The following is a 12,180-nucleotide window of genomic DNA, read 5'->3' as shown; positions in this document are numbered from 1 at the left end:
AACGGCACCCGTCCATCTATCCACATGAAACCCCTTTCTGGAGGCAAGGCCATAGTGTTGGAGTCTGAATTAAACTGCAGTCTTCAGGATGGGCCAGTTCAAGCCCAGGATTTGATTTTGAGTCGTGTTTTTTCCTTAGGGGACAATGATGATTTTGTGACTACTGCTACATCTGGCTTACACCAAAACCCACCATTACAGAGGACCGCAAGGCATCTGAAGGAGTGAGCAAGTTAGTCCCTGCCAGCGTGCAGCCACTACTCTTCATGCCAGTGCTAAAGACCCAGTGTGCACACATGAGCGAGTAGAAACCCCACCAGTGTCAGCTCCAGGGGACACCATAATCTTTTACCACTTTCTCCTCTTCCAGATGTGCGCTTCCAGACTGCAAGCTGATTAGATGATTTGGCTCATTCCTCTGATAATTAATCTCTTTGCACAATTATATTTTTATCATTCATTTATGGATGCCACGTTGCTACCTGCATAAAACAGGTTTATGGGAATTTCCCTGCCCCCACGTTGTAAACTGAGGTCTGTAAAATGTAGAGCAATTTATCACTGACCATTGCCCAGTTATATGTTAATGTTTGAACATGGCCATAAAAGAATTACATCATCTTACCTCTGACCAAGTTTTAGGGCAAAAGGACCTTATAAAACCAAGCTCTGCTTACCAGCAAGGCACTTTCTCTTGTGTTGGGAGCACAGAGAGCCTTCCCATCATGAGCTTCACTGGAAAGTATGAACTCCAGTCCCAGGAAAATTTTGAGCCTTTTATGAAAGCCCTTGGTAAGTGCCTGCATGTGCGGCGTGCTGCTTTGCCTCCACAGATCCCCCTGATATTTGGGAGTCCAACTGTGCGGATGTGCTGACGCTGTAGATTGAAAACATCTCTCAGATTTCCTATTTTTGTCTGTCATCTTGCAATTGTTGGGTTTTTTAAAATGCATGTGCCTGGAGATGTGATCTCAAAATAGAAGAGAAAGCATCCCTCTGGTTGGTGGCTGGAGGTCAAGAGATGCTGGGTGAAATTTTATGGCTTGCAGGAAAACGGTCCCAGCAGTTTCTGCAGCCACGGGCCAGCGTGGCAGTGCTGCACACACGCGCTAAGCCAGCGGGACCTGCTTAGGGCGACTGCAGATCTGCCCTATTAGGCTGTGGAATGTGAGAGCAAGCAGGACATCGCTCAGCACACCGTGCTGCTGCTCTGTGATGCCGCAAAGCCCCAAATTCCACCATTGATCAGAAAAATAGTCGGGTTGTTTAAAAGCTTAATGATGAATGTGGCTAGCTAGATTTCCACCAGTGACAGTGCCAGGGAATGTGCTCCTGCAGGGATTCAGGAGGCTTTGCACCACTTCTGCAGAGTTATGTGCCGGAGGGGCTCTATTTGTCAGATCAGCTTCAGGCTTTGGGAGGAGATTTTAGTGAGCTAGTTCTGAGGGACCCTGAATCTCATAAAAAATCCACTTGGTTCCCTCCCTCTGCCTCGATTTATTCCATTTTCTCTGCTTGCCTCTCAGCGAAGGAAGGAAGACAGGGTTTCTTCTTTCCCTCTGATGCTTGGCCAGGGAGGTAGCTGTTCTGCTCCCAGCCAAGTCAGTGGGACAAGGGAGAAGTCTAGTTCCCACACAAACCCAGGATGACAGTATTTGTTATTCTTCCTCCCCAGCAGACTCAGGGCCTTGTGGCCCTTGGGGAACCATCATCCTTGTGAGGCTTTTCCACACTAGAATAGAAATCCTCCCAGCTGTGTGTCCCCAAATCCCACCGCATTTATTCGGCAGCAGCTCTGCCCACCAATGGCTCCAAGGTCCACCTAACATCTCTTGTTCCTGGGCAGGGCTTCCTGATGATCAGATCCAGAAGGGCAAGGACATCAAGAGCATCTCGGAAATTGTGCAGGATGGGAAAAAGTTCAAGATTACTGTGACCACTGGCTCCAAAGTGCTGCACAACGAGTTCACCATCGGGGAGGAGTGCGAGATGGAGATGCTGACAGGAGAGAAGGTCAAGGTGAGTGATCAGCTCCTCCTCTGCCAGGGCTGCAGGGGCTCAGGGACATTAAATTTCCTTCCCAGCCATTCCCCCTGCAGTTGGGCCAAAGGGAATGACAAGACCACGGATGTTAAAGCTGACACAGGGCAAAGACCTGGGTAATTCCCCAGCCTGGTTCTGTCACTCACGGTTTGCATGCATGATTTAATATAATGGGAAGGGGCTAATTGCTGAAACAAAGTCTGCAGATGTGACTTGCGCTGCCCTGCTCCCTGCAGGTCCTCAGCAAGGCTCTTAGGGACACATTTCCGAAAATGACAGTCCATTTCTGAGCCACCTTCCTGAGAAACTCAGAGCCCAAGAATCTGAAGTTCCCACCTCCCCTCTTCGCTTTTACAAAACATCACACAAGCTCTCCAGCTAGCACTTCTGCAGATGAAGCCTTGCATTTCTAAAGCTATTTTAATAGCCAATTTGGAAAATTGGCACAGCATTGTACCAGCTACTAGGAAGGAAATTAACTCTATCCCTGCCAAAACCAGGACACACTGGAAGCCAGTGTTTTAATAGCCCGTTTGGAAAAGGGGGATAGAGATGCTTTAGTAAATTTTTCTGACAGAAAAGGTCTGAAAGATTTGAGGTGGAAAAGGGTTGACTTTCTGTCATGTTGCAACACGAAACATATCCCCACCTTCGTTTTGTTGACTTAAAGGTAGTGCAGGAAAGTCAGCCAATGAATCATAAACCAATAAATCTCTCCTTTTAAGTCCCAGCAGCTGTTAGCTCGTCTGTTAGCCTTTTCTACTGCTTCTGTTTACGCTGGGTGAGATGATTTGGCAAGGTGAGGATTTATCACCCTTGAAACTGGGTCAGCTCCCGTTTCTGGACATTAGTTTACAATGGTTCATAAAATGTCAAGAGAGCGCCACCAGCAAATATTGCCTCTCACCTCTACCTCAGAAGACGATGATATTGCAGGGACTTTTGAAAGCAGGAGGAATGATCACCAAAAAAAAGACCTAATGAATCGGGCTCTGAGAGCTGTACCTGCTGTATCACGATTTCCAGCATCACTGAAGTCCCTTGCACATAAACTAGGGGGAAATGGCTATTAGAAGAGTTTTACCCTCCATAAATTCAGCAACTCGAGGGCAGATGAACATGTCTTACAGCTGGACAGACAGATGAACAGAAATGGTTTTTGCTCGGTTATTTCTTTGAGTAATTTCAATGATCAGTGATAGCTGGCCCTGGGGGTGTCAGTGATGTTTGGAGTCTTTTTAGACGTGCAGCTCCTGGGGGGCAGAGACTCAGGAGATGTGCTTGTTCCCCAGAGAGCTCTCCAGCCATGACTGTGTTTCTGAAAGCTCCTTAAATTGTTTCCCACCTTGAATGAGACTCCCCCAGCCCCACACTGTCACCCAGCTCCCCATCACCCCACCCCAAAGGAGGTTGCTGCAGTAATGTGCCATAGGTGAACGGTGGAGAGGAGACAACATGGCATGCCCTGGCCCAGCTCAGGTGGCTCTGCAGTCCTCTCCTTGGAGGTGTGCAGGTCCTCTTGATCTGGGTGCTGCATGAGGAGTTGCCCCAAGGAGCATCAGGGCTGCACAGAGGCACCAGTATTGGCGGGGTGAAAAGCCTTCTTTGTCCTCCCCCAAAACTCATGTGTTGGTGTGATGTCAAGGGATGCCAAGGATCCCTGCTCTGCCATCTAACAGTGTGGGAGTCGTGAGTGAGTCTCAATTTGAAGGGGAGAGAGGTAGGTACCGTGGCAAAATCGCACCCCTGTAGAGCCCAAAGTAAACATCCATACCCTTGCTGTGTTGTAGTCACCACCAGCACAACCCTCTCTTCTCCTCCTCCCAGGAAAGCCAAAATCACCGGGGGAGCAGCTTGCTCCAAACAGCTTGCAGAGGGGACGGTGGCAGCTCAGTACAGAAAGGGAAGGACAAAATGCCTCTGCCATCTAACAGTGTGGGAGTCGTGAGTGAGTCTCAATTTGAAGGGGAGAGAGGTAGGTACCGTGGCAAAATCGCACCCCTGTAGAGCCCAAAGTAAACATCCATACCCTTGCTGTGTTGTAGTCACCACCAGCACAACCCTCTCTTCTCCTCCTCCCAGGAAAGCCAAAATCACCGGGGGAGCAGCTTGCTCCAAACAGGCTTGCAGAGGGGACGGTGGCAGCTCAGTACAGAAAGGGAAGGGGTTGATATGGTCTTCAGCAATAACATGAATGCCTTTGTCTCCTCCCCTCTCTACCAGGCTGTTGTTCAGCTGGAGGGTAACAACAGATTGGTCGCAAACCTGAAAGGGCTGAAATCCGTCACTGAACTCAACGGAGACACTATCACCAATGTAAGTGCAGATGAGAGGGGCAATGGCTGGAGTAACGGTGCATACAGCTGCCTTCAGGGTTCTGGCCCTACAAAGCCTACAGAGATGCTGGGGACCTTAGAGGGGTGCTGGAGCTGAGCACACGCTTGCACTCAGGCTTTGTAACCAAAGCTGGTCAGTTGGCCAGGCACTGAAGGCAGTTTTTCGGTATAGTCTGATCCAAAAAGTACTCTTTGAGACCCCAGTAGGCATTTCTGATCAAAGTTTCATGCAGTGAGGGCATGTTCCCACCCACCCAGATGTTTATGTGGCTGGGCATGGCACTTTTAAAGAAGAGAGGTGCAGCAGTTTGATCCCAGTTGAGGGATGCCAGATTATCCCTACCTGCTTTGGGGTATTCATGAAGACATCCAAAGCTTTAATAATTCAGTTTATAGGAGATAGACTGGGGACCAGTCCTGTTTTGATTTGCAAGACCAGATCCTTTCCAAGTCGATTTTGGAGCCAAGCGCCATGAAAAGCTAACGCTATCCATTTGTTTTTCAGACAATGACCATGGGAGACCTCACCTACAAGAGAATCAGCAAGAGAATCTAGAGACCCTGCACATGCCAATCATTTTACTGTGTAAAATGTGTCCATTAAAGTAAAATTTGTATTAAAGGCCTCATTATTATCATCAACCTCTTCGCTGTTGCTATAAAGAGATGCAAGCCTCCAAAACTCACGCAAGCCCTGGCAGAAATTGGGCAACAGACTGAGCCAAGGCTGTGCTGATGTCAGTGAATGGAGCTGGGCTAAGGCGCAGGCTCGGAGCCATTGAGTGACCCTCTGAGATGTGCTCCATGCTGATGAGCACTCTTCCAGCCCCTTCCTGGTGACAGGTGCCAGCATCCTGCTGGGGATGTCCTGGTGGGTCGTGCACCCACGGCTGCCCTGGCTGGCTGGATGGAGAAGCACTGGGCAAGGAAAGGGCTCTGTTCCCTTTCCTTACAAACATGGCCAAAGTGACCACAAGGTGACTGGCAGGGCCAAAGGACGGGGAGGTTTAGATGGGCTCAAAAAAATGTCAGTGATCCTGCCTGGAAAGTTGCCTTGGGGAAGCAACCGTCGTGGGGGCAGTTCGGGTGTCCCAACTGCCATGCCCATCCTCACACCTCTGCAAAAGGATCCAGCCCTACAGGCTCTGGCCACTCCATCCCCATCTCCTCCTCATCCCTTCCCACCAGCAAGAGGGCCCTGGACAGCCTGCAGGTGTCCAGTGTGTGTTTCACCCCAAACTGCGCCTGATAAATTGGGTTGAACTGGAATTGAGCTCTCCTTCCAGGGTGGAATACAGGTTTTCTTTCCTGGCAGGAGATGGACACTGGTTGTTCACACTGTAGACACAGAAGGAGCACCACAGTCATCTCCCATGCTCTCGCTTGGCTGGATGGAGATGTGGTTTTCGGACACACACAGGAGAGGAAACTCTTCCTTCTTAGCTGCCTTTTCCAAGCCTTGTGCTTGGATGATGATTGGGAATCGTCACTGGGAAATGGGTGTATTTCTGTTGTGATATACCTAGCTGTGATGATGTTCTCACAACCGCTCAAAGCTGATCAGCATGTTAAGAAAACACCACCAGTGCCTCCTCACCTCGTCCTACAACCCCAATACGTGCCACTAAAGGACCCATTTGTCCTCATGTGCATCTCTACCATGACTCCCGTTTCCTCAGGGAAGGTTTTCATGTTACAGGTCGACATTGATCCTCATGCTAGGAACTGAACCGGTATGGTTTGTCACACTGGGCATCAGATGGGCACCTCATGGACAAATGGAAAGGCCTAGGTCAACAGCTCCTAAAAATTAGATGTTGGTCTCCAGTGAACTCATCTTAGATGTGGAGAAACACAAGCAAAATCACTTAATCAATTAAAATTTAACCAAGGACTTCAGGATCAGGACTTGTGTAGAGACAAACAGGCTTCCAATAAGAATGCAAATAATTTTATAACAGGTGGTTTTGCTTTGATTTTTAATACTAGCGGTAGAAAAAAGATGTTTCTGCCAAGATCTCCTCTGCTTTGAGCCCTCAGAAGATTTTTCAGGACTCCCCCAGCGGGTCCATGCTGTCAGACTGGTGCCACTGGAAACAATCCTTATGGATATATCACATTCCTATATCACATTCCCCATGTTTGGAGGTGCCACAGACGATGTTATCCCACAGGCATGAATTTGTTTCAAGCTCAGGGTTTATTCTTTCTTGTGGAAGAGGCTTGGTGAGGTCTCATTGCTGGGTTCAGGCATGACTTGAATCTTTTGGTTTTTGAGGGCAGCTTCCCTCATCTTGTAATACATGAACTCATTCTGCTGGAACATGCGCAGCTCCATCTCCGTCTGGACACGCATGACCTGAGGGACACAACAGGTTATAAAACCTGTAACGCAGGGGGTCTCAAAGCAAGTGAATAAAGCACTGCCTAAAAATGGGGACCGTCCTTCAGGGATGTCCTAGGCCATGTAATGACTGATGCAATTTAATCTACATGTCCCACCAGCAGGACCAAAGCTGACTGGACACAGATATCCAGTCACTTTCTCAAACCTGGTTACCTGTGTACTGTGAAGGTGAAGAAGGCATCAGCCCTTCCTGCCCCCAGCTCTTCCGCAGGCTGCTGGGAAGCCTCATGCTCCCAAACCTGATGCAGGGCCTAGAGGCAATGCTGTGCAGAGCCAGGGAGTGAGCGTGCTTCCCATCCACACCCTGGGCCTGACCCTTGGTGTGACCCATCACCGGGGTGGGGGTCACCTTGTGTGGGAGTAGGCAGGAGAGGAGGAGGAGGATGCTCAGCCCCTCTTCGACCACGTCATGGTCGCACTCCTTGCAGCCCAGGATTCACTGTGAGCAGAGTCATTCCTAGTGCTGCACTATGGCAGAGGCTCAGAATGGATTTTAGGAAATCTTTTTACACCTGTCTGTGAGTTTATTCAACCCTTGGTTTAGAAGCACAGAGATAAATATGTGCCATATATCCACCGTTTTCCTCCTGAAGTACATGGGAAGGAAGATACAGAAATGGAGGTTCTGGGGTCTTGCCCTCTGCTATATATAGGCAAACAGTCAACAGACAGGTTGGCTTTAGGTACTAGATACTCATTTTTATGATGATATAAAATTGCACTAATAAAGGTTATAGTGCTGCTATAATGGGGACTAAGACATCAATAAAGGATTTCATTTGGTATCATATAATTTTTTTGGTTAATAAAGGAGAATGCTGTAAAGCCAACAGGTCACATCAGGTGAGTTAAAGGCTAAAGAAATTGTAGATCCCCAGCTGCAATTGTAAATAGTTCATCACAGCCGAGCAGATGTAATTCCCTGGGATCTGCAGCTCCTGACCCTAAGCTAGGAAATACACCTATCAGTCATTTGAGGAAAAAACACATTGCAGCTTAGAAGGACTGGGGAGTAGTAAATAAAGAAGAATGGACACCGATAAGGAAAATCAGTTGGTAAACTAGGAACATCCACCATACATAATTTGATATTGTCAAAATGTAATGCCATCCATCCAAGAGCAGAGAAATCAGGCTGTTTGAAGAATGGCAGGCTCTGTCCTTGAGGACGGCAGTTTCAAAGAAGATTCAGGAGCTCAGTGGCCATTTTTAATGTATGTCCTGGTGCAGGATAAAAGCTATTTTTCAGGGATGAAAATTTCCCGTAGGAAGGGACATGCATTTCCCAGCAGACTGTAACATAATCTAGGGAAAACCACAGCACTAGTAAGAAGCAGCCAGTACTTGATGAATCTCTCGGCTCTTAGGTGTGGGTTGTTTCTACAGCTTGAATGTAATTTTGCCCAGCCAGCCAGCAGAGACAACAGAGGAGATGACACCTACCTCCAGGTCTTTGGTAATTGGGTGGGAAGGTCCATGGGTTATCAGGAGAATGGCATAGGCTTTACAGATCAAGCCATGCCCGGCTTCAATGAGACCAGCATGCCAGTGAGTCACTCCTGCCCGCATCACAGCCATCCCCAGCTGTGCGTTGTTGGGATGGTATATTTTCCTGGAAAAACATTGAATAATTTTAGTTCAGGAAAGATCTGGGTTCCCCAGTGTTTGTCAGTGATGTGATATGTTTGCCAAAGAGCAGACTGTTTACTCAAGTGAAGAGCCCATTGCATTCGGTGCCACTGAAATGTGCAGCCCTGCTTAGAAAGGGGCAGGCATGGGTTACACGGGGACACGAGTTATACGAGGACGTGAGCTGTTGTGAAAGAGGATGAATGACCTGCAAACAGGGAAAGTTGGACACCTGGGTTGGAGAATGCCAAGCTCTGTCATTCCACATTATTTAGGCACAAACAAAACCCAGATCTGACTCGACAGCCCAGACGGCACCAACTTAACTTCAGACGCTTAATGACATGCCTAAATTGAGAATGTAACAACCAGCAGCTTCTCATTCAAAGTGGGGAGAGAAACGGGTGGTTCCAGAAACTCCAGAAATGTTCACCTCATCCCCTGGAGATGCATCCTTGCCTCCAGGGACTGTAAGATCTCTGCAGTCCTCACTCTGCACTGAAAAACTGAGGAACAGGGAGGGGAAGCAATTTTCTGTGTGTCATTCAATTAGCTCAGTGCAGGGCTGGGACTTGAAGTGGCTTGGCAGGCTTGCAAGCCAGGGAGGTGACTCTGTCACCCCTCTGAAAAAGAACAAAATATTACAGGCCTTTTGGGGTAGAACTGACCAAAAAGACAAGTAATGGGTATGAGATACTCTCAGCAGGAGGGTGAATGAGATGACAAAATGGGCTTTTCTCTCTTCTTTATGGTTTCCATTACTCTTTTTTTTTTCCTATTTAATACTCATCAGTCCTGTAGTAAAACCTTGGTAATAATAAAGTACATCATTTTTACTGTGAGGTTTGTCCTGGATCTATGTGAACTAAGCCTGAATTTCTTTTTTCTCACTGAGCTTTTACCACAGGACTTGTGCATACTAATTAGCCAACACAAAAAGCCATTTATTATTCAAGAGTGAAAGGATATCTTGAGTGACAGACGTTTGACACAGTTTCTCTTTTCTCTGCTACTTCCCCTTCCTGCAGGGTGCAGGGGAACAGACCATCTCCTGCACCATCTGCACCCAGGCTCTGCGTCTTGCTACCAGGGCAGCCTTGAGATGCTTCTGAGACAAAGCAAAGATGCTAATAAAAGATGTACCCAAACCATTTGCCAGTTACAGTTTAGTAAATCAAGGTGTTTGGGAGCTCTTGTGCATTTAAGAAGGGGTCCCTCTCTGGTGATATAATCAGGTCCCAATCTGAATGCCAGCACCGCTGCCCTGATGGGAGTAGACTAAGAAAATTATTCCTATAACACGCTGCCTAACATTGCATAACCACAGAGAGCTGCCGAAAATAAGGCACAGACATACAGGTAGCCGTCCACCATCCTCTTGGCATAGTCAGCTGCTTCCTCAAACATCTGGAGGTAGGAGAGCACCTCGGAGGCAATGCTGAGGATCCTCAGGAGGTAGATGTTCGTGTCCCCCAGCACAGGCTCCTGTTTCTTCAGGCACTCGCGGCACAGCTTCACGACCTGCATCCGGGGTAAGCAGGGAGAGGAAGGGAAAGCCAGAGCACCTTTCGCCCCGAAGCTGCCACACCAAAACCCTGTGGGTTACATGGTCCATACAAGTCCTAGAAGCCAAGTCAGCCTCCATGAAGGTTGAGGAAGATAGGATATGCTTTTATTTGTTGAAAAACATCAGTCTGGCAAAATGATTGGTGCTCAAATCTTCCTCTCCTAGGGTTACATTCATAAAACTGGTGAGGAAAAAGTTATGTCTACTGTTCAGCAGAAGATCCCAGGAAGTTGGGTTTTGTCAGAGACCAAGTGCCTACAGGACTCTTACACCCCAACGCCATCCACCCAACCTCCTACAAGCACTTGATGCAATGAATGCTCTTAATGACCCCATGGGGCTGGGGACACGCAGCTGCACTGACCCATGCCTGTCTGCTCGGCTGCATCACAGGTGCACCTAGCCCTGACCCAACATCCAAATCTCTGCTCTGGGGACTTCAGCGTTTTCCCAAAGTAAGTTCAAACCCGGAGACTGTTGCTCAACCTGGAGTGTTTTCCTGAAGCTGTTACACTCTGAAGAGAACAATTACATATTTCCTGGGTCAGCAAGACGAAGAAAGGAAGAAGTGACTTGAGCTCTCTCACCCTTTGCCCTTGTGGCCTGTGCTCCAGGTGGGACGTGGATCTCCCACACCACATACTCGCCCTCAGCACCCAACAAATGAGCAACATGCAGGAGCCAGGAGGTGAAGAGGAGATCAACACAGGCAAACATAGCCCACAGCTTGATGTGGCAAGTCTCCTGACTGTCCTGTCCCTCTCCCAAACCCACTGTCCTCCTTTTTATGAGGATACCTGGCAGAGCTGACTTGTTACACTTGCCCTGTAACTCATGTTTTTTGCCCAGGAGGCCCTTGGTTCAACACCTGTGTCAACTGGAGGTGATGGAAGACACTTGAATCTTCTTGTATTATCACTACGAAAGAAATCAGTCTGGGATGTTGTCTCAGACATGGTCGTGCTTTACAGAGGGCAGAAACCAATGTCAGCTTTTGCAATTTGAGCTGCCAAGAGGGCAGGAAGCACATGGGGATATTCAGGTTACAGCAATGGGGCTTTGTTTCATCCTTAAATCATTGATGTAGAGAGGGACAAAACCTGCTTTCCCTGGCAGTGCGTATACAGCAAGAGAGCAAAAGTACCGGGACTCACTTCGTGGTAAAGTCCCTCCATGCGGGCCTTGTTGATCTTCTCCAGTGTGTCCTTGGAGAACTGGATGACCTCCTTCACCGTCTCTGCAGAGGGCTGGGGACAACGTTAAGAAAAAAGGTGAGGAAAACGCACTGCTTGATGCATGCCAAAATACCCTGGTTGAAGGGATGCTTGTTCCGCAGTCTGGGAACCCAAATCAGCTCAGCGAGATGCTTCCCACATCACTCGCTACCATCCTATTGCTGGCCGTATATCCCAGCGTGCCTCCTCAAACCTGCCTAAGACTGAGCTGAAATGGTCACGCTACCAAATGGAGAGGTGAAGCTCCTGCTGACTTCAGCAAGAGTGTTGCACATCAGGGTCATGGCCATGTACATCTGGCATGCATAACTGGGTTCCTTGACTCTCCCCTCGACTTCTCTCCTCTGAAAAAGGGACAGAACAGACCCTGCAACTGGGAGGTCTCACAAGATGCCAAAGAGGCTGTGAAAGCCACCGATTGGCGTGTATCAGGTGCTCCCAGTGCAGCTGCCTGAGAGAAATGAGGCTCTTGAATGAGAGATGGGTGGAATAAGGAAAGATCACTAAATTTTACCCACTCTGAGAAATGCTGTCATTAGGTCTAAACACTATAAGATGGTTGACCTCAGATTTCAGTTGCATCCAGAGAGTGAAATGTTTTCCCACACACCTCAAAGAAGTCTGGATTTCACCGTGCATTTGAAGGCATGATGCACATTGTCCTGGTTTTGGCTGGGATAGAGTTAATTTTCTTCCTAGGAGCTGGTATAGTGCTGGATTTAGTATGAGAATAATGTTGATAACACACCGATGTTTTAGTTGTTGCTGAGCAGTGCTTACACTAGTCAAGGACTTTTCAGCTTCCCATGCTCCACTGACTGAGAAGGCTGGAGGTGCACAAGACGCTGCGAGGAGGCACAGCCAGGACAGCTGACCCCAACTGGCCAGAGGGACATTCCATACCATGGGACGTCATGCTCAGTACATAAACTGGGGGAAAGCTGGCCGGGGGGGCCGCTGCTC

At 48.3% G+C, this 12,180-nt stretch overlaps 2 protein-coding genes across 3 annotated transcripts in view; one reads left to right on the top strand and one right to left on the bottom strand.

Annotated features, from left to right (window-relative positions):
* Window positions 1-695: 695 nt before the first annotated feature.
* Window positions 696-5,037, top strand: FABP1 (fatty acid binding protein 1). Its single transcript, XM_009289400.1, has 4 exons — window positions 696-792; window positions 1,847-2,019; window positions 4,267-4,359; window positions 4,885-5,037. The coding sequence occupies exons 1-4, from the start codon at window positions 726-728 to the stop codon at window positions 4,933-4,935; spliced, it is 384 nt and encodes a 127-aa protein (XP_009287675.1). The 5' UTR covers window positions 696-725; the 3' UTR covers window positions 4,936-5,037.
* A 1,279-nt stretch (window positions 5,038-6,316) lies between these two features.
* Window positions 6,317-12,180, bottom strand: part of SMYD1 (SET and MYND domain containing 1) — a 28,562-nt gene continuing 22,698 nt past the window's right edge. For both annotated transcript variants that reach the window (XM_009289398.2, XM_009289399.2), the window contains 4 exons: window positions 11,137-11,229; window positions 9,773-9,936; window positions 8,230-8,398; window positions 6,317-6,738 (listed from right to left, as the gene is read on the bottom strand). In XM_009289398.2, coding sequence (XP_009287673.1) covers window positions 6,580-6,738; window positions 8,230-8,398; window positions 9,773-9,936; window positions 11,137-11,229 — 585 coding nt within the window. In that variant the 3' untranslated portion in view covers window positions 6,317-6,579. The remainder of the gene's footprint in view (window positions 6,739-8,229; window positions 8,399-9,772; window positions 9,937-11,136; window positions 11,230-12,180) is intronic.

The sequence above is a fragment of the Aptenodytes forsteri genome, unplaced genomic scaffold, assembly GCF_000699145.1.
Source record: "Aptenodytes forsteri isolate BGI_AS27 unplaced genomic scaffold, ASM69914v1 Scaffold141, whole genome shotgun sequence".
Taxonomy (NCBI): Eukaryota; Metazoa; Chordata; class Aves; order Sphenisciformes; family Spheniscidae; genus Aptenodytes; species Aptenodytes forsteri.
The sequence above is the reverse complement of the archived record's forward strand: the minus strand, read 5'-3'. Positions and strand labels throughout refer to the sequence as shown.